General features: G+C 50.6%; 2 protein-coding genes across 9 annotated transcripts in view; one reads left to right on the top strand and one right to left on the bottom strand.

Moving 5' to 3' along the window:
* Window positions 1-2,341: 2,341 nt before the first annotated feature.
* LETM2 (leucine zipper and EF-hand containing transmembrane protein 2) lies at window positions 2,342-10,313 on the bottom strand. Its single transcript, XM_076358830.1, has 10 exons — window positions 10,191-10,313; window positions 8,973-9,429; window positions 8,672-8,815; window positions 8,199-8,333; window positions 7,542-7,745; window positions 6,195-6,314; window positions 5,464-5,574; window positions 5,234-5,320; window positions 4,417-4,491; window positions 2,342-3,770 (listed from the first exon to the last, which is right to left on the bottom strand). The coding sequence occupies exons 1-10, from the start codon at window positions 10,235-10,237 to the stop codon at window positions 3,720-3,722; spliced, it is 1,431 nt and encodes a 476-aa protein (XP_076214945.1). The 5' UTR covers window positions 10,238-10,313; the 3' UTR covers window positions 2,342-3,719.
* Window positions 10,314-11,504: 1,191 nt separating this feature from the next.
* The window catches only part of NSD3 (nuclear receptor binding SET domain protein 3), a 51,268-nt gene continuing 41,981 nt past the window's right edge, over window positions 11,505-20,791 (top strand). For 5 of the 8 annotated variants that reach the window (XM_076358927.1, XM_076358929.1, XM_076358928.1 and 2 more), the window contains exon 1: window positions 15,508-15,628. The gene's annotated coding sequence lies outside the window, so the exon portion shown is untranslated. Of the gene's footprint in view, window positions 11,522-15,507; window positions 15,629-15,957; window positions 16,042-20,731; window positions 20,749-20,791 lie in introns of those variants that run through there. The other 3 variants (XM_076358925.1, XM_076358924.1, XM_076358926.1) reach the window with 3 other exon arrangements.

Below are 20,791 nucleotides of genomic sequence, written 5' to 3'. Positions count from 1 at the left end.
TCCCAGTATGTCTTGTCTTTACAGGACCCGAGTGTTTTTAATAGTGGTTGCCGAACATCACTTATACCTGGAGCAGGATCCTGGCGTAAATCCGAAGGGCTTCGCAGACGGCAGTATCTGCACGCAGGATGTGCAAGGTTTTGCATCTATTTTTAAAGGCTTTTGCAGGTTTACGTTTGGCACGCGCGGCCTGGGCCTGGCCCTGCGGAGCCCCAGCTCTCCAGCGATGGGCTGGCAGCCCTGCTCGCTGCTGCGGGAGAGCCCGGGGGGGGAGGATGCACCGGCCACGGGGACGCAGCTGGGCGAGCACCGTGCATCAGCAGCGGGCCGGGGTGTTCCCAAACGAGGGGGTTTAGCGCCGAGCAGCCCGTTTTGGGGCTCTTCGGTACAAGAATTGGGCGGTGCTGCTATCTACCGGTGGGAAGTGGCACTGGCCGCACCGGCGGCCCGTGGCCGTGGCTCGGTGCGGGACCAGCCCTCCCCACGCGTGCTCGGACGGGGGCGATGGTGGCCGCCCCGCTCCCGGCATGTGCAGCTGGCAGAGCCCGGAGGAGCCAGGCGCAGCCCGGCCTCTGCTTCGATGCCAGCGACGGTTTCCAGCTCAGGGAAGGCACGGGCTGAGGTTTATCTGTGCGACTCGCGCGTAGACTTAATTACTTAACATCGTACTAGAAAAACATGTCCCGCGGTAATAGTAATGTAAACTATTGACCGCTGGCAAAGGACGGGGGTTTGGGGCAGCGTGGCAGAGCTGGAAACCCCGTCGATAGTAATGGAATTGTTGTATGTATCTGCTAGTGTGGGACAGGGATCAATTCCCTCCGATTGCGTTAGTATTAGCTGAGCCACCCGTCCTACAGAGACGGCTCTCGAGCTGCAGTTAGGTATTACCACCGTTTGCAAACAAATCGGGGGAGGCCTCCAACCCTGGCTCTGTGGCAGTGACCCTGTGGTGAATGGTACCTGCTTTTCTACTTCTCTTGACGCTGCACCCACGAAAGCACACGCGCTTACTCTGGCTTCTGAATTGACACAGCAGCTTCAGTAAGTGACGCGAAGATAACGAAGTTCCTGAATGCCCTGCTTGGCTGGAGTTGTCTGAGTCCCCACAGCAACAACTTACTCAAGCTTATTTCACTGCCACTTCTTTTCTTTTGCGCTTCAAGAAATCCTATCCACAGTTACACTGAGCTTGTTCATAGAATCATAGAATGGTTTGGGTTGGGAGGGAACTCTAAAGGTCATCTAGTCCAACCCCCCTGCCGTGGGCAGGGACATCTTCAACTAGATCAGGTTGCTCAGAGCCCCGGCCAACCTGACCTGGAATGTTTCCAGGGATGGGGCGTCCACCACCTCTCTGGGCAACCTGTGCCAGTGCTTCACCACCCTCGGTGTAAAAAATTTCTTCCTTATATCCAGTCTCAATCTCCCCCCCTTTAGTTTAAAGCTGTTCCCCCTTGTCCTCTCTCAACAGGCCCTGCTAAAAAGTTTGCCCCCATCTTTCTTATCAGCCCCCTTTAAGTACTGACAGGCTGCAATAAGGTCTCCCCGAAGCCTTCTCCTCTCCAGGCTGAACAACCCCAACTCTCTCAGCCTTTCTTCATAGGAGAGGTGTTCCATCCCCCTCATCATTTTCGTGACCCTCTTCTGGACCCGCTCCAACAGGTCCGTGTCTTTCTTATGCTGAGGGCTCCAGAGCTGGACGCAGTACTCCAGGTGGGGTCTCACCAGAGCAGAGCAGAGGGGCAGAATCCCCTCCCTTGACCTGCTGGCCACGCTGCTTTTGATGCAGCCCGGGATACGATTGGCCTTCTGGGCTGCGAGCGCACATTGCTGGCTCATGTCCAGCTTTTCATCCACCATTTACCGTATCAAAAAGTCGAACTTGCCTCCTGTCTGTGAGACGGTTTAGTGAACTAGCCTGGCTCTGCAAGCCCAGTTTGTGTGCTTTAAAACAGGGAGACTTTTCCCTTGCATAGCTCTTCCCACTTACCTTGAATTCAGGAATTCCATCTCGCTGTTTACACGCTTTAGCCACAATACAGAAATTACTTGTGTTCTTTTACTTCTGCACACTAACCTCAGTGCTCAACACCAGTGAAATCTTGCACTGAACAACATTTGTACTCAGCTCTTCAGGGGGTGAAATGCTTTTCTAGACAAAGCGGGCTCTGCAGATGTTAGGTCACAGTTCTGTTCAGATAACAGCGACTGTCAGTGTGATCAAGGAGACAAGGCTTCTGTTAGACAGACAAGTAGCCAAAGGCTGTTCTGTCTCAGTCAGCAAAGTAATGGCTACCAGCAACATCTCATCTGTGCTACACAGAGGCAGGAGTGACACTTGAGCAAGGGGGTTATTTTATTGAAATAACATTCGTTCTCATTTACTAACCACCAATTAAATACAAATATTCAGCATTGCATACTGGCTGCACTAACAAGGCAGGGGTGCAGGTACAGAACTAAGAACACAGGACAACGGTAGCTGCCTTCTGCAAGCTGTTTCTGCGCTGCTAGTAAGAGCCTGAAGTCACATGTTCCAAGTCTGATAACACCTGACCTTGAGATGACTGGCTTTTTTTGAGTCGGATTGTTCTAAAGGCTGTCTGACCTCCAGAAAAGACATTCCATTCTACTTAGCACCAAGTCTAACTTTAATTTTACAGTAAGTATAAATATACATATTTAAAATCCATAATGTGAGTAATTTCTGAGCATTTATGTAGGACAAAGTAAAAAAATTAACAAATGCTAAAAACAGCTTTTCAGTATCCTCCTACAGAGTCTACCAAAAAACCAGTCAACACTGGAGTGTGTGAAGAATCACTTTGTAAAGTATAGTAAGTCTGAGAGCACTTGCTGATGTGTAGTTCTGAGCCTGATAAGGTTTAACCAAGTCTTACACCGGACTTGGGAAATGTGTGTGGGTCCCCAGGTTGCTACCTCACATGACCCAGCGGGATCCTAAAAATGCAGGGCTCTGCCTTCTGTAACAGTACCTGGCACCTGCTGCGGCTCTTACTGATGAATGCAAACGCTCACGCAGTGGAAGCTGTCCTCTTCGCGGCTCTGCTCTTGTCCAGCAAGTTCCTAAGTCTTTCTGAACGGTTACGTTCACCCACGCCATTGAGAGTGCTGGTCCTCCCTTTGCTGTGGTTATTCTCCTTGGTACAAATGGGACCGTTAACTACAATGGCTACACGGGTCATTCTGTGCACGAGTTATTGGTTAAACTACGCTAACTAGGATCAAGAGCTTGAGCTTGTAGAGCTGCGGCAGCAGGGCAAGCTGCAAGCCCTGGATATGTGGGGATGTTCCTGCAGAGGATTTCAAACTGCAGAACAGGCTTTACTGGACTTCCAGCCTAGCTCATTCTGCGCCGAGGCCTTTATGACAATGAAAAGCTGCCTTTCCTAAGGTTTAAGAGCACAAACACCTGGTCAGTAACAGCACAGACAGTAGCATCATTATTAACATATTTACAACATAAGTTAAAATGGCGGGGGTAGGGGATCCAGTACAAACGAGAAGCCGGTGCCATCCAGACAGCCTCAGCACGGCCTAGCTGCTAACACGCTTGGAACAGACGGAGAGGCCCCTGAGGGCTACTGACACCTTTTTGTGCAAAGCAGCCTCCTGGAAAATCACTCTTCCCTTTTAAGGGGGTGCAGAGATGAAAGCTCTTCTCCTCCCGTTAGACAGTCCTTGCTGGCTTCAGGCTAGACTCCGTTGGCGCCGGCCTTGCTGCTCTGAGATGCTTCCATTTTAGTCTAGGTGTAAGAGAAAGTTGCAGATTTTAGGCAGTACCAATACAAATGCTGCTTAAAATTCAAAACCTTTTGTGAAGAGGGTATCTTCCCATTTAATACAGGAGGCCGCTCTGGAGAGTAACAGCTGGCTAAGAACAAAGTTCTTCAGGGTAAAGGAGCATTCTCCTGTCGATGAAAGTCAGCCTGGACTCCCAAACTTGCCTGAAGTGGGCATCCTAGGTGTATACATAAGCAGCTAAATTGAAATAAAATAGTCACAGAACGAAAATGGGCGAAAGAAAAGGCAAGTCACTGTAGAAATACTTTTACAGATACAAAATGGCACTTAACACTATGGTGGTTCTGACGGAAGGCACGTCTATCCTAGTGGTCCAAAGCAGATTATTAAGGAGGAGTTCAAGGAAAGGGCATGCTGGTAATTCCCCACATTTGGGGAATCTGCTACCTTCCCCAATTTGACTGCAGTCTCTCAGTCACATGTGGTATTTTTGTATTTAACAGCCCTCAATGCAGTTCTCGTCCACAACTTCTCCAGTCGCTCCTTGAACTTAACATTCACAACATCTTGTAGCACAAATTTCCACAGTTTGTAAGTTGTGTGAAGAACAATCTCCTTTGGAAAGTCTAAGAATTTTGAAAAGCTTACCTCTCGTGGGGGAGGCTTCACTGACACTTCCGAGACTGGCAATTTCTCTGTTGGCTGAGATACAAATTCTTCATTCTTTAAGGAAAAAGCAGCTTTAAGTCACAGAACCCTCTCGGAAAACAAAGCTCTAGCTAGACCCTGTGCAGTCCCTTCTCCTTTCTGAAAAAGGCTGCTTCCTGCAATGCATGTTTATGTCGGCATTTCCATCATTTCCCCAATTTAACAGAGCTATTTGGAAATATTTCTAGCAGTTGACGCAATATTCTCCTTGAATTTCTGTTGCTGCTTTTATCAGCTTGGACTAATCTAAGGAATTCACTTCTGCCTTATGCTGAGAACCATATGCTCTGGCTTTCTTACTCTAGGTATTTTGGCTCCCTTTGTCCTGGACAACTCAGCCCAAGTTCACTAGGAGAGCTGAAAACAAGTCACCTTTAACTGGCTTCTCCGAGGTGAATGTACCTGGATTGAAGTCTCTGTATTTATGTGAATACAGCAACTTAGAAGCTTGTGAGTGCTCCTCTGCTGGAAACCAGTAACACGGTATTGAATAACCAGCTGTTTCCAGCAACAGGACAAGATGTGCCACAGCAGATCTCTGTACCCTTTCATCGTCTCTTGAGTCAGACTATGCAACTGTGAGGCTTTCAGGCAAAAACATGTACACAGTGCAAGAATGCACATTGCTTACGTGCTCTGCGCAATGGTGTCGAACGCTGTTTTTTGTCTGGCTGTGGAAAGGTTTGTTCACACGCTCTTCCCAAAGATTACAGCACTACACACTCTTTTTCCTACTTGTAGACTGCTATTTTCTAACCTTTCTTCCCTGTACAATGGGGGCAGGATCCACTAGGGTCTCTTGACCTTCAGGAATGGATGTCATGATTTCAGCAGTTTCATCTCTCTACGGAAGAACATATAGTTCAGTACAGTTATGACTTCAGTCCACTTGGAGGATCAAAGAACAAGATTCGTGTCACAGTGCTTCATTTTTATAATGTGTAATGGTTAAACTATTAACCTGAAAGTTTTATTCAAACAGCTCACCTTATTTTGTGGAACTGGAACAGATTGTGGCTTTACATCTATTAAGTACAAGGCACGGGAAAGCAGGAGCAGAGAAGGTGGAACATTCTCTTTTAAATGCAGATCCAGCCACTGTTAGAAGAAAACAGAAGGAAAAGTTATTTCATATTGGCTCTATGTCAGTACTTTTATATAGCACTCTTTGTCCTTAAAGATCTTAAAGCTATCTTGAGTTTGGCTAATACAGTTTTAAGTTACCACAATGAGAAGAAATAGTTTTGAAGAGTTAAGAATACCACATGGAATACACACTAGAGAGGAAGTTTCCAGCTACTAGTGAGGTACCAATATCTCTACTGACAAACAGCCAACAGTGAAAGCTAAGTACTTTGACTTATCTACAGCCTATCTGAAATACAGCACCTACAGCAGTTATTTGTATCTGTTTGAATGCTTATAAAAGACTAGTGTTGGCTCTACTACAAGTCTTGGCTCCTTTAGAAGCTTAAAACATATTCTGCCCCCCTGCTTCATCTTGCTTCTAGCTGGCCCTGATGCTACTTGGTTTTCTCTTTAGTCTAAGACGTGATCTGGATACTTCATGCCTTAAAGCTCAGCTACACAGGTGAGGATCCAGCTAGAAACACTTGCATGAATTCTTGGTGAAACTGTGCCTGCTCTATCTGAACACCGCACGCCGTTCTGTCCTAGGAGAAACCTTGTCAAACGAGACCAGACCAGAGCGTACTCGCCTGTCTGAGCTGTTCCTTTAGTTGCTCCTCTGAGAGACCCAGTGATCGCATTCCTCTGGCTCTGCATGCGCTCTGCAGTTCAGACACGCTCAGGCCGTTGACTCCTTCCTTGGCAATCATCTGAAATGAAAAGGAACGTTCCTATCTAGGCACAGAGTAAACCAAAACCCCGATGTACTTGATGACCTTGAGCCCAAGAAATGTCTGTTTAGGTAAATGTGCATAACGTCATACCAATACAAAGATGAGACAGAAGTGACTTTGTAGATAATTCATTCTGTCCTTGAAAGCTGACAGTCTTCAGCTACAGGGGATGAAAAACTTTGATCCCGATTATTTTGTTTTTCCCCCAGCTACTGGGAATTTCACTTTTTCATGTGATCCTATAGGTTTGGAGAATTCACCCAAAGACAGGTAACCCTGAGGATTGTCAAGGCTGCAGGCTTTAAAGCTGAACGTGTGGTTAGTTGCACATGCCTTTCAGAACTGGCCACCTCTTACTAGCAAGAAGTTTTCCGGTCTTTCCTCTGTGTCGTAATAGGATTCTTAACACCATTTCAAATTACAGTTCCAAGACAATCATGAAGCGTAGGCTGGAAGGGACTTCTGGAGGTCCCCAGTCCAACCTCCTGTTCAAAAGGGGGTTAAAAGTTTCTTTACATTGCTCAGCCTTTTCCATTTATGCTTTGAGCCTCTCTAGGGATGGGGATTTCACAACCTCTAGACAACCCGTTTTCCACTGTTTACCCACTCACCGATTATTTTCCTTTTCTTATCAAGCTGGAATTTCCCTTGCTGCAACTTATGACCATTACCTGTTGTCCTTTCATTATGCACCTGCAAGTCTGGTTCCATTTTCTAAATAACCCCATTAGGCAGTTGAAAACAGCAAGCAGATTATTCCTTGGCCTTCTCCAGGCTCAATAAATCCAGCCACTTTATAAACTAATATAAACTCATGCTGAGTTCAGTTGGTTAAAATCTGGTGTTTCCATAAAATATTTATTCCAGAATTGGAACCTCCCTTTTTTACAAGTTAGTATGACTCCAGAATAAAAATATAAGGGTGTTCTAAACAGTGACAGTATCTGCAGTGCCACACTTGTTAGGGTTCCCCAAAGGCAGCAAGGGCGCAGGAAGGTGAACTCCCATTCTGTTTTTCTCTGGAAGCTCTCATGGGGAGAATCCCACTCCCATCAATATTAAACTTCACATCTGAGGACGGAGCGTGGGCAGTGACACACGCCTTATGTAAAGCAGGCAGTCTGTGATTCAGAGGGCGGAACTTGGGATTGTGAAAAGCGTGCATTTCACCAAAGCAGTACATCTGTGCTACTTTAAACTTACTTCATCATCTGCCTTGATAGTTCTGAGTCTCAGCAGAAGTTGAAAGCGGAGCAGATTGTTGGTGCCAATGGGCTGCAGCTCAAGCAGTTTGCAAAGAGCTACCAACTGCGGCCGTTCCAAGTGTTCCAGGGTCAGCTCATCCTCAAACAGCTTGGAGAAGCGTACGATCTCTTGGGTACTGGGCTGGTGGCCGGTGTGACGAATCTAAACAAAGCAGAGGCATCAGGGCCAAAAGCCAAACTAAAACAGAATCACAGTTTGTGAATCCCCTTCCCCCTCTAAGGAAGAAGCCCTTCCTGTTTCTCACACTGGTGTTCCCGTCTCTCGATGGAAAGAGAATGACATAGTTAAAAGGCCAAAGTGAAACAGTGTTTTTGAGGGGCAGCTTAAAGGATTTCAGAGGGTAAAACTTTCACTGTTGTTCCGGGATGGAAATGCTTGTCTGTACAGATAGCTCTGACAGATGGGGTCAAAAGCTAGCGTCAGGAGGGTATTAGCTGCAAGAGGGTATCCAGTTAACAATAACAACTGACAGGACAGCTCTGTGCAGTCAAATCTCTCTGCAAACTTTGTACAAAACCCATAGTCTCTGCCCAAAACAACAGCACTAAAGCTGGTGTAAGTAGGATAGCTGTCATCCCCAGCACAGCCCTTTACCTGGTGTACGTAAGAAGAGAATTGTTTTCCTTGCCCTGTATCTGCTTTGTTCCTTTTGGCCATCTCTGCAATGGTCTCCTGCAGGAACTTTGCTAACTCCAGCTTTGCATTTAGTTTCTTTTTCTGCTTTTCTTCCTTCATTTAGGAAATAAAACATAATTAGAAATTCCACTTGAAAATCAGAAGGGAGGGGATTCTGGGAAAGAGATGAAGTAAGACTGCAGTACTGAAAGCAAATAGGCTTTGGTTACTGTGGAAAATGAAATTGCTGTGCACTTTCCTACTGATCACAGTGCAGTCTTCAAATTCTGCTGTCCTGTCTAGGAACAAGCTGGGAATGTCTGACCTAGACGTGTGTGCGAGGCCGATACTCATTTACAGCAGCAGGCAGGAAACAACAGCTCTTTATGCAGTTGTACAGATGTTCTAATGAGCTGGAGGACACAGTCTACCTCTTCAGAAAGGACACAAACCTTTTTTGACTCAGTCTCAAACGTCGAGGGCAGCATTTCAGGAAAGAGTTTCAAGAATACAGGTAACAGAAATTCCATGAAGGGGACAATGACAAACACCAGGAAGGGAACCAGCCGGAAGAGATCTGCGCAAGTTCTCAGCAACTGTACAGAGAAGAGCACAGCAGAAACTATTATTCAACCCGACAAAAAAACGTATGTGTTCCAGAGAAGTGCGGAAACCGAGCGGTTAAACTTCTTTCATTACAGTAAGCCTCTTAATGCATCATTTTAGCAAGGGGTTCGTACGTCTGGCACTTACCCTTCGTCTCTCCCTCCTAGTGAGGACCTGACCATGCAGCAGCCTCCACACCATCCTGGCAGCCACCTTAGTGTCAATCCAAAGCAAGTGGAATCCATTGTAATAGTGTTTCAGTTCATCCACGATTTTTTGGCGTAAAGACTTTTTTCCCACGGGAGTCTCTATGACTTGTTTTGTTGGAGTTTTAGCAGGCTTAGTGCCCTGGTTTACGGTACTTCGGTGGGGCGGAGGTTCATCTCGGAGCTCCTGACGCAAGCAGGCGGACGTGTGAAACGTTTGCCCAACTTTAGCTGGTGAGTGAGGTAGGCCAGCGCCCAACCGCGCGCAGGGCAGCGATGGCTGGTTTCCCGAGTCTCTCACGCAAGTCCGGTTGAAATGAGAATCCACTAGTTGGACAAAAGCAACTGCTGGAGAGTATGGAGACTTGGAGTGCGCAAGAAGGTGGGAGCCTCTGAAACTGGAGAGGTATTTAAGCAAGTAATGGTGCATTGTGGCTAAGGTACCTAGGTGTTACACACAAATTAGCGTTCTTAGTGCCAAATTAGTCTCGTGAAATCGATCTTGTGGCTGCCTCAGTATCTGAGATTCTGATCCTTCAGCAATGGACAAAATATTGAGAATTTGTCCCATGCCAACGACGTTTCTCTTGGGGGAGAATAACTCAAGACTTCAGGCCGCCCCTAGGAAGCCCTTCTACCAGCTGCATTGGCTAAAATTTGCCAGTTGCAAACAAAGAAAAGCCAAAGACCCTTCTCCTCTGACCAAGCGTTTGGAACAGAGTTCTCTGTATTTCCTGCCCCGTCCCTCCCCCAGCAACGTCAGCTGGAAAAGACAGGCTGCACGCTGAGGAGAGGCAAGCGGTCAGGTAGCTTGAGCTGTTACTTATGAAAGAGCTAAGAGCTCACAGACCGCTATGCGTTATGACAACTGCCGAAAGACATAAATCAAGCTTTGTACTTCTCATGTTTAGCCCGGTACTCTTTTGGAGAGTTACTCTCGTTTAAAGCATTGATATCGCACCCAACGCGTGCGCTGGCAAACATCGGAACAGCGCCAGTCACCTTAAATAGATCGCGGAAGAAAAGCGTTAGCGTGCCAGGGAGCCTCCTTGCTCCCTCAGGTGCGATCGTCCCCAGCCTGCTCCATCTCCAACCCACCGCGAGCAACAACAGGGACGCTGAGGCACGGAGCACCCGTAGAAACCAACCCGCGCCCTACCTCGGCCTGGCTATCGCGAGGAGCACGCTGCAGCCGCAGAAGGCCATGGCGCCACGGGAGTCACCGGCTCTGGCTGGACGTGGACAGCGGAGGGACCCTCATCTCCAGCAGCAAGGGCCAGCGGCCGGGGAGCCTCGGGGCGCGGGCGGTGAGCGCTGCGGCCCGCCGTGCCCTGGCAGGACCCGCCAGGCCTCTGGCACATCACCTTCCCGCCCGTGCCGCTGCCGTGGGAGCGAGGGGAGGCGTGAGCGGGGGCTGCGGGGCGGGACGGCCCGCCCCGGGCTGGCGGGGGGACGGGGCCCGCCGGCTGACGAGGCCGCACCGGGGCCAGCACCCGCGGGTTCCCCACAGGCTCCCCCGGCCGGGCCGCGCCCCGGCGCCCTGGTCCCTCCCCGCCCCCCGGCTGGGCCGTCCCAGCCGTCCCGGCCCCGCTGCCCCTCCCCAGGGCCGGCCCCGGCCCCGGTCCCGCCCCGCCGGCCCCGCTCACCGCCGGCCGCGCTCCCCGCCAGGGGCCCGGCCGCGGCCCCAGTCCTCCCGGGCTGTCCCATCGCGCCCTGCCCGCGGCGCTCTAGCCCGGCGGGCGGCCCTCTGTGGTTCCCTCTCCGTCACGCCATCGCGTTGCGTCACAGCCCCTTCGGCCGGAGCCAATCGGAAGGCAGGACTGCGGCCCTGCCGGAGGCCACCCAATGGGAGCGGGGCGGGGCGGGGCTTGACCCGAGGCGCCCTCAGGAAGGGCCGCTCATTGGCTGCGAGGGCGGCAGCGGCGGCGGCGTCCGAGAGGGCGGGCCTTGAAGGGTGATGTCACGGGCCGGTGCGTGACGCCATCGCGAGGCGGTGGGGCTGCGCGTGACGTAAGGGAGGGTGAGGAGGGGTCGCGCTCGGGATCGGCCTGGGGAGACGGGAGCCCCGTGACAGCGACCGGGGCGGCCTCTGGGGTGAGGCCTGGGGTGAGGCCTGCGGCGGGGCCTCCTCCCCGGCCCGGTGCACGGGGCAGGCGCGGGCCTCGGGGCCTCGGGGCCTCCCCCCCCCCCGGCCCGTGGGGGCCCGGGGACCCTCCGTTCTCCCACTCGCCGTGGTTCTTCTGGTTAGTTTCTGCCCCGGCGCGCTGCCGGGATCGGCAGCGCTCCCGCCCCGGCAGGGAGGCCGGAGGAGCTCCGCGGGTGGCCTGCCTTCACCCGCGCCTTTTCGTTCTTCTTCAGGTAGCGCCTGGAGAGCGGGCGAGAAGCCGGGAGCCATGCGCGGAGACGGGCTCCTGGCCGGAAGGGACTCTCTGGTCCTGCTCCGCGCGCCTGCTGCATCCCGCGAAGCCTTGGCTCGAGGCCCGGCGAAAGGTAGGAGAGCCTGTTAAGCAGTTGACGCGCTCGCCAGCGTCGTTTCGTCGGCAGCCGCGTCGGACGTTGCCTGGCGCCCTTAGAGGGTTTTCAAAAGGGACACCGCCGCCGGTAGTTCAGCGGCCCGCACTGTCCAGCGAAACGTTGATAGCATCCCTTTGGGTTTTTTTTGTATGGAACAAAACTTTGCTTTTGCGTGAAAGGTCCCCGTTTAAGTGATTGCAGTTTGTGTCTATATATAGAGCAGAACATACCCTGAGCAGCTGCGCGGACGACGCGGCATGTAGGAGTAGAGTCTCCTTTTGCGTGTTACCGCCTGAGAACAGCTTTGCATGGAATTAGGTGTCAGAAGGAAGTTTCAAGCCCTGAGGTGTTTGAGACAAATACTGCGGGTCGGCGGATCTGATGAAACGCGTAGGCAGCTGGGGAAACGTTCTCGGTAGGTGACAGGAGACTTGGTCTCTCGAAATGTCTTCTGTGTTTGAGAGACTGGGGGGGGGGGGGGGGAACATTTTATTGCCCGCAATGAAAAAGGTTTGCAACCCTTTGGCAGCTTCGCTAATGGGTGCCTAAGCAGATGAACAGTATTTAAAAAAGTAGAAAATAAAATTGGGAAGGATGGGTAAGAAACGGGACAGAAAGCTCACGAGGTCTGCCAGCAGAGCTCTCGGCGCATTGCTGTGTTTTCCATCGGTTGGAAAGCACATTTCCCATAAAGGGCCGGTCTCCAAGTCCTCTAAATTCTGAAAAAAAAAACCCCACCCCACCATTAACCCAAATACTTTTTTATTGTCAAAAACATTTCTGCATTGTTAATGCGGACCATGTAATAGTACAATTTAGTTCCTGTGTGCTTTATTCTGCCAGAGTTGGTCCTGCTAAACCACGTCCCCCGGGTTTGCAGAGAGGGTTTTGTTTTGGTTTTGTTTTTTCCCTTGGGAGAGGCTCTTGCTTGAGGAAGTGACAGAATAGGAAATTAAAACTAGATGAGTAGGCAAACGCAAACTCCTGTCCTCTGAACCCAGCTCAAGAAGGTGTCCTTTGTTCATCACGCTAGCGTGGGGGATCTGCGTTACCGTACCAGCGCTCCAGCTTTCAAGAACTTGGAAACGCTGATTTTTGTCTCCCCAGGGATGTATTTCAATGTGAATTTGTGAGATGGCTCCTGAGACAGTGCAGACCAGAGTCGGTTGGATGTGCTTATTTACCTTCTAGTTTTCACGGTGTTCAAAACTGTGACTTAAACATGTTTAGATTATGTCTTCAAGAGTTTTTCCTGCAGGAACGAGGGCTAGGCGCTCCTGTTTCAACGAGGACTGATACATGGCTGCTCCCTCGCTGTGTTAAGCGCTGGGCCTGTGGGAAAGTCACTAAAGCGGTGAGGGGTCAGAGCCCCCCCTCGACGCTGCCTGCTTAAAGCCCTGTTAGAGAGCTGCAGCTTCCGCGCTGCTGTTCGGAGCCGTTCGGAGCCCCCTTAGCAATGCCACCCCTTCTTTTTGGGAACGGCACCGGGCACAGAGCCTTTGTCTGGGAACAGGCATCGGTTCTGAACCGTTCCGAAACACACAGGCAGCACGATGTGGGGCACAGCTTCTGGAAGCGATTAGCGCGCTGCATTTAAAGGGGAACATCCTTCAGGGAGAACACAGCACCTCTTTGATTGTCCAAGAATATTGTTTTCTCTCGCCTATGTCTTCGGGGTTATTGTAAAGCACGCAAGTGTGTGGCGTATAAGGAACGCTGGGGCCTGTTACTGATGGAGCTGCGGTCGCTCGCTGGCTTGATCAGCGTGCGATGATCTCCTGGAGCTGGAAGTGCGGAGTCGGGGTCCCGAGTGCCTGCAGAGCAACGGAAGCGCTTGTCCGAGGGCTGGGGTCGGGTACCCGGAGGTTCATCAGCGCAGCCGCGCGGTGGTCCCGGCAGGGGTGGCGAATTACTGCGGCTGGGTGTGCTTCTGGTAGCTGGTTATATCTTGTAGTCCCTGCGCGGGGCAAGCAAAGCGGCGTTGTACGTTTCCCCGCACGGATCACGCAGCCTTCCTCGGGGGCCGGGAAAGGTGAAGCTGCTGTGGCGGCGCTTCCCTCGCCCGCGTTCAGCTTTAGCTCTGCCCGTAGTTTCCCAACCGACAGATCGTTTCTGGTAAAAACTATCAGGAGCAGGAAAAAGTAACGCAAAAGAAAACCGAACAGGAGAAGAATGGAGGAAGAACCGTAACTCCTGTCAGAACGTTCATTAGTGTCAAAAGGAGCTGGAAAGCAAATAGATTCTCATCCCTTGACTGCTTCAGCTGCGGGAACGTCGGGACCCCCTGTATATTAATATTAACCTTAATGCTTAATATTAGGCATTTAGAATTTGCAGAAGGGAGGAGGAGAGAGAGAGAAAGCCTCTTCTAGGTCACCTTCATTTTTGGTGCCTTATTGTGTTTAAGGAGGAGGAGAATCGCTTTTTAAATTCAATTTATTACGGCAATTCCCACCCCACACCCCCCCACCGAGACAAAAAACCCGCCTCCTCGTTGTGGGCTCCGAGCCTCTGCTTTCTGGGCAGTGGGAAATGCTGTGAATTTGGAAATCGTTGCTCAGTGACTCGTAAAGCTCGTGTCTCTTCAGCTTCCTCTTTCACGTTGGGTCATGTCTCTCTCTCTACCTAATTCTTCTTGTTTTATTGTCTGACTTTTTTTTATTTTCTGGTAACAGACGTCATCTTATCTTCCCATCTTGTTTACTTTCCATTCTCTTGTGCTTTTTTTGCTTTCCATTTTCCTTTTTTTTTTTCTTGCATGTTAATGTTTTTGCTGCAGGAAAGATTTATTGTGTGCGCTTCAGTTGTGTTCTCTTCCGCAAAAGAAAGACTTGAGGGTTGTGGAGGAGGGGAATTAATTGCAAACATCTCAATGCACGATTTTTTCAGCCAAAATAGGATCAGAAACTACTGAGGATGACAGCATTTTCTTTCTCGATCCAACCCAGGCGCCAAACCTCAGGAGCTAGGCCTGGGCTCTGCAAGGCACGTCACGATCTCTCCGGCAGAATTTGGTTTTTTCCCAGGCCTCGCGCCGCCCGGCTGCAATGAGACGCGGGCGGCGCATCCCGGCCGTGCCGTCCCTGCTTCCTAACAGCGCTGCAAACGCGCGGCATGGTTTGGTGGGGCGGCTCCAGCTGCGCAGCCGGGTCGGTAACGCCTCGGCACGCGCTGGGCTTCGCAGGAACGCGTGCCCGGCGCTCGGTGCCGGCCGGCGTCTTCGCTGCTCAACCCGCAGCCGTCGTTGCGCCGGTAGGCGCAGCAGGGCCAGCCGGGGCCGCCGGAACCGCCGTCCTCTCGCCACCTTCACCTCTCTGGGCTTACGCATTGTGTGCTTGGCTAGCAGGCGGTACGCTTCACAGCTTTTCGCGGACGCCGCAGTCAGGCTGGGCTACGCGGAGCGATGGCTCAAGAGCGCGCCGTCGCCGTCCCCGTCCCAGCGGCTGGATTACCGGGGCAGCCGGCGCGGGTTTCATTGTGCCCGGGACGCGCCGTGCGCCCCGCGGGACGGTGAATTTAAACGCCTGATGACTTAGAGCGGGTTGACGACCGCGCTGACCGCCGCGGCGGCGCCCGCCCGCCTCGGCCCCCGCCCGCGCCCCGGGCCCGGCCCGCCGGACTACATCCCCCGTCGTGCCTCGCGGCGGGCGCCGCCCGGGCGGCCAATGGGGCGCGGGGGGCTGTGGCGGCGCGTGCGCGCGCGCCTGCGCGGTGCGCGGCGGCGGGGGGGGGGGGCGGGGGCGGAGGCGGAGGGCGCGCAAGCGGGGCCGGGACCCGGGCAGAGCGGCACGGAGCGCCGCCTTCCCCCGCCGCCAGCGGTCGCCCGCGCCCGCCCGCGCCCCGCCGAGCGCCTCCCCTTGGCCGCACCGGCCGGGAGCGGGCGGTGGGGGGGCGGGCGGCCTCCCGGGGCGGAGCCCGGCGCCAGCGGCGGGGGCGCGGAAATCGAGGCCGGGGCTCCGTCGCGGCCTGCTGCTGCGGGAGGAGGCGGGGAAGCCCGCCGCCGCCGCCGCCCCCGCCGCCGGCCTTTGTCTCCGCTGGGCTGGGTGGACGCGGCGGGGGCAGTTAGAATGGAACAGACTGAAGGTAAGGGCGGCGGGCGGCCGCGCTGGCGGGCGGCGGGGGCGGCCGCGGCGGCACCGGCCCGCCCGGGCTTAAAGGGGCCGCGGCCGCCATGTTTGGTGCCGGCGCTGCGGCGGCGGCGCGGCCCCCGGGGCCGCCTCCGCGGAGGGCGGACGGGAGGGGGCGGTGGGCCCCGGGCCGTCCCGAGCCGAGCCGAGCCGACCTGCGGGCAGGGCCGGGCCGGGCCGGGCTGGGCTGGGCGGCGGCCCGCCGTCTCCGTGAGGCGCGGAGCCGGGCCGCAGAGGGCCGGGGCGGGCAGGGCTCCGTGACGCCCCACGGGACCCGCTCGCCTGTCCCACCCGGCTGGGTTTCGGGCAAGCGGCGGCCCCCAGCGCCTCCTTATTCCCCCCTTCGGCCGGCGGGCGGTGCCGCGGCAGGTAACGGGAGAGCGCCCGGGTGTCGGAGGGGGCCGGCGGGGGCAGCCGGTCTCGGCGAGCCACAAAACCTTCTGGTGGGGAGAAACTTGGGGTTAGAGCCTGCACCGCGCTCTGCTGAAACGATGCAAAGCTGTCCCCGTGGCCGGACCGCGTACTTGTCGACTTCTCAGATAAAAAGGTTTTCAGTGCATGCTCTGAAGAACTGCATATAAGTGAAGGATTTGTTGTTTCTTGGGGTTTTGTTTGGGTTTTTTTGAGGTACTGTTGCATTGTACTCTACTTTGTTCTGTGTCTCATTCTGCTCTTTTTTGACTGTCAATACACTCGACAGTTTTAATACAGCTTTAAGGTTTTCAATTTGTTGCTTGAAAAAAAATCTGAATGATAACATAGCTCTATATATACCAGCCAACCCAAAAGACAATGTCAAGTAGCCTATAATCATAGTTGAAGAAAAAATTGTAGCCTGTTTTGATGACTGTTTAGGTCTTCCAGTGGCTTACTGTAGAGACGCACGGAGAATGTTTTGGCAGTTAGATTTAAAAAAAAAAAAAATTAACTGCTTGAAAAGATTTTACTCCAAAAAGTGAGCATGTGCTTTATGAAGTTACAGACTAAGAGCAGAGGATGATGATCAAAGACTGTATGTTTTGTTTTAATACAACCGTGTTTTGCATCTTTCAGTTCGGCAAGTTTGCCTGAGTTTGAGGTGATACACATGAGAGATGTTGCAGTTATTACACTGGTTTTGATACGTGAAAGAATGTCATCACTCTTACAATATTTGGTATTGCCACAGATCTGACTGCTGGTTTTACGTGAATATCAATCCGTGACTCTCCCTGAAGAACAAAAGATTTTCCTCCACATTTCCTATTTGAATCCTGAGGCTCTAAAAACAAATGAGTACTCTAAGTTTATTTTCAAGACAAACCACTTTTCTCTTTTTTTTTCTTTTCTTTTTAATGCATAGCATTTTCTTTGCTGCTGTCCGAGTTGTTTCTTTCCGTGTCACCATGGGAAACTTCTTAAGAGTGGCCTTACCAAAACTATATTACAGACATGACTGTTTCTTCTGGCATTTAAAAAAAAAACAAACCACCTTCAAAAAGGTATACAGGGAAGTAGTCAGCCTTACCACATGCTTTAAAGTTTGTCAGGAGGCCTCTGATTCACCATCAGTGTCTGCCAGAAGAGACTGCTCAGTCCCGCTGAAGTCAGTAGAAATCCACAGGCTACAGTTTTTCTGCTAATGAATCTACGTGCTGTTGAAAAGCTTGGCATTTTGTCTTAATGTATGTAAATAAAACTTTCCATGCGTGATTTCTTAAGGGCAGCCAGAACAAAATGGGACAAAGCAGACTGCAAATACTGAATGCAGGAATCAGTAAGAATAATTATTTTATTTCTGTCTACAGTTCATATAATTTGAACACCACAGGATGCTGTTACAGTTGATAAAGGCAGCCCCCCAGGTGATTTTTGACATGACTGTAGAAAAAGCGTGGGTATGTACCAATGAGGACTTGGTGGCAGGTGTATATGCTCAACTTCAGCAAAAGCCAAGTTCTGTATTTCTCGTGGTTCCAGCTAGGCAGTCTTAAGGTTTTGAGAGGAGGAATGGAAACACGACAGAAGTTGATTGCATCACTTAAAAATCCTGACCAACCTAGCCTGTTCCAGTCAAACAGCTGTCTGCTTGTAAAACGCGTATAGCAGTGAACACCTATTGAGAGTAGTTGCTGCGTGGACTAGACCCTTGAGATGACCAGTACCAGCGCAGGTTAGATGCAGGCATACATCGGAACGAAACAGCGCAGAAAATGGCAGTAAATGTGTGTGTGGTGACTCGGGTAATGAAGGGGTGGTAAGACATGAACAGATCTTTGAATCTCTCTGATTTAGGTCTATGTGGACAGGAGCTGGGTTGTTGCTTGTGTGTAAAGATGGCCTAGAACAACTGCTTTCCAGACTGTTGATAGAAAGTCCAGCTCAGGGTGATGAGGGAGTGACACTGTTCACTGAACATGTAAGGCTGACTCAAAGTACTGCTTTTTCAGCTCAGTCAGTGAGCCAGTAGGACAGTTTCTGTTCTCACAGCAGATACTTTCCATCTATATAAAATGCTTTGCCTCTAACAAGTGCTAACCCCACTGCTTTAGGCGGGGCCACCCACGTGGTGGTTGTCAACAGAAAAGGGTAAAATTAATTCAAAAAGGTTTTGTGGAAACTCGGTTTAAAATATGTGCATTCTACACTTTTTGTCAGTAGGTGTTGTGTCAGCTCATCACTGTGGTGGTAGCCAGCCTCAGATCAACAGGCATCCCTGCTGGCCTGGGCAGGGTTCGTCAGCTGGTAGCAGTGGGCAGAAGGTGCACAGAACCCCGTGGGCCTCAGTCGTTCAGGGAAAGCGCTGTCGTTTTGCACTGGCTTCTGGCTGCCTCTGGCTAGGTACCAGCGGTTTCTCCGAGTTCTGCATCCATCAGGCTTTGGAGACAGTCCTCCCCCCTCGTGCTTGGGAGTTTTTACCTTGGGCTCCTGTTCGGTGATGAATAGTGGTGGGTGCTTCTGACACTTAGGAAATTTCTCTTGCGCATTGCATAGTTACTGTATCTTTTCTCACTTTTTTTGAGCTCTTCCTGATTGAGCAATAATAGGGTGGATAGATGCATGTTTGTGTATTTTATAGGTAAGTCCTACTGTGTTGCTGTATTTTGTGCAAACCTACAGAGCTCCCTCTTTGGGAGGAAGAAAAGCTTTCATCAATAATAAATGGGGTCAGCAGTGTTCAGAGTTGTTTGATAATCTGAGAGGTCAGTTATTATTTAGTCTACTGCAGCATGAAAGTGATATTTGAGAACTTTATAAGTATCTTGTTTTCTGAGAGTGAGGTTGCAAAATACTCATGCTGAAAATGGCTTTAGATAGGTGCAATTGTTGGTGAAAAATGTGAACCCAGAGGATTCCTAATCTCTTTGAAACTTTCCCATGTTTCTCACTGTTGAAGGTGTAACTGATTTTTTCGAGTTACACTCAGTCAAGCTAAGCAGCTCGGGACAGGGAGTAAAACAGACTTAGTGTTAATGTAAGAAAGAGCACTGTAAGACCTGTACTAGGTTGACCTACCTTATCTTGTACTGCTTATATTTTTTATTTAATTTATTTTTTCCTCTGATACTTTGAATTGTGATTCTCCCGTGGGCAACATGAAAATATTTGCTCAAACGGTGTCCACGTGTAGAGTCTCAGTGTCTGTAAACAGTTGTGTTTTCCTGCTCGGTCAGAAGATCCTACAACCGTGGGAAAGCACAATTACAGAATGCTGGCTACCCAGTTTTAGGGAACAAACTCTTTTTTTCTCATTAGGAAATTCAGTTGCAGTTTTGAAGGTATCATTGATTTCAAGTTGTTTCCCAACTGCTATAAAGTATCCATTTCCTATAAACCTTGAAATAATAAATTGTTTCTTTATCTGTTGGTTGAGTTCCAATGTCATATCAGTGCAGTATCTGTTATAGGTCATATTTGGAAACTAAATTCTACAGCTTGCAGGAGGCTGATTCTGTAATTTAATAGAGTAATCGCTGTTGTAGTGGGAAGAATTTATTCTGAAATACTTTCCTGAAAGATCAACACGTATCACTGAAAATCGCATTCACTTGTGGTTGTAGGTAGTGTTCCTCCGCTGAGGAAGGATGGGTATGACTCTCTTGAGCCTATTGATATTTCAACGACAATGGGGTATTCTTTGCGTTAGAACTTGGGAGTGACTTTTACAAAGTAATCCTTCCTTAGATTTAAACATTGAGATTCCTATATGTTCAGGGTTCATCACTTTGTTCTGTTATTTCGGTAGCTCCGGGGGCTGTCCTTTCACTGTAACGCAGCCCAGATGCCGCTTCACTGGGTAGCAACTGAGAAATGAACAAACCAATGCAGAGTTTTGGAAAGGAAGAAGGGTGGGAAAACCTGGGTGTGTTAACCGTGATGACAGCAAAAGACTCGGAAGGAAGAAGCACTCGATGATGTAAGCTCTGTGGGAGGAGAACAACTTCTTGTGTTTTAAGACTGTTGAGAGTAGCAATTCAGTGAAGCAATAATCCTTGCTTCTGCAGCCTGTATAGGAAGACAATGAGGCCGGTGTACAAATTGTCCTGGCATGAATTATGAAGTATAGGCTAGCATCGAGGTCTGTTTTATACAGGTGAGCTCCAGAAAGGAATTACTTTAAAAAAAAACAAAACAACAACAACCCAAAACCTATTTTCTTTTATTGGTTACTCCTAAATCCAATGTAAGTAGAGTGTTTTGAAGTTCACTAATCCACAACTTCTGTCACGTAATAAAATGAAGTACACCGATGACTCTTCAGTTAGTGCCTGCGGAAGCGAGTGCATTGACAGCTTTGGGCACTGTCACAGCTGGGGACTGGCTACTGTGAAGAGCGATACAGCGTGGGCAGACTTTGACCTGGAGGGCTGTATGTGGGGGAGATAAGAGGGACCAGACACCGTCACGCAGCTTTTGAATTCTGTTAATACCGTGTCTGGATCTCATTAATACCACTTTGGTGGGATAGTTGTACCAAGATATCAGCAGAGAACTTCTGCTTCTCAACACTAGCAAAACTGCATTTTTTGCTGCTACACCTTATTTCAGCCTTTCTGAGAAAAATAAGCTGTCCTGGCAAGAGCATTCTTTGTCTGTGTATGTGTAAGGACTTCTGCTGGTTATGTTGATCAAGTATTGC

This window comes from Aptenodytes patagonicus, chromosome 24 (genome assembly GCF_965638725.1).
Source record: "Aptenodytes patagonicus chromosome 24, bAptPat1.pri.cur, whole genome shotgun sequence".
NCBI classification, from domain to species: domain Eukaryota; kingdom Metazoa; phylum Chordata; class Aves; order Sphenisciformes; family Spheniscidae; genus Aptenodytes; species Aptenodytes patagonicus.
This window is presented reverse-complemented; position numbering and strand designations above follow the sequence as displayed.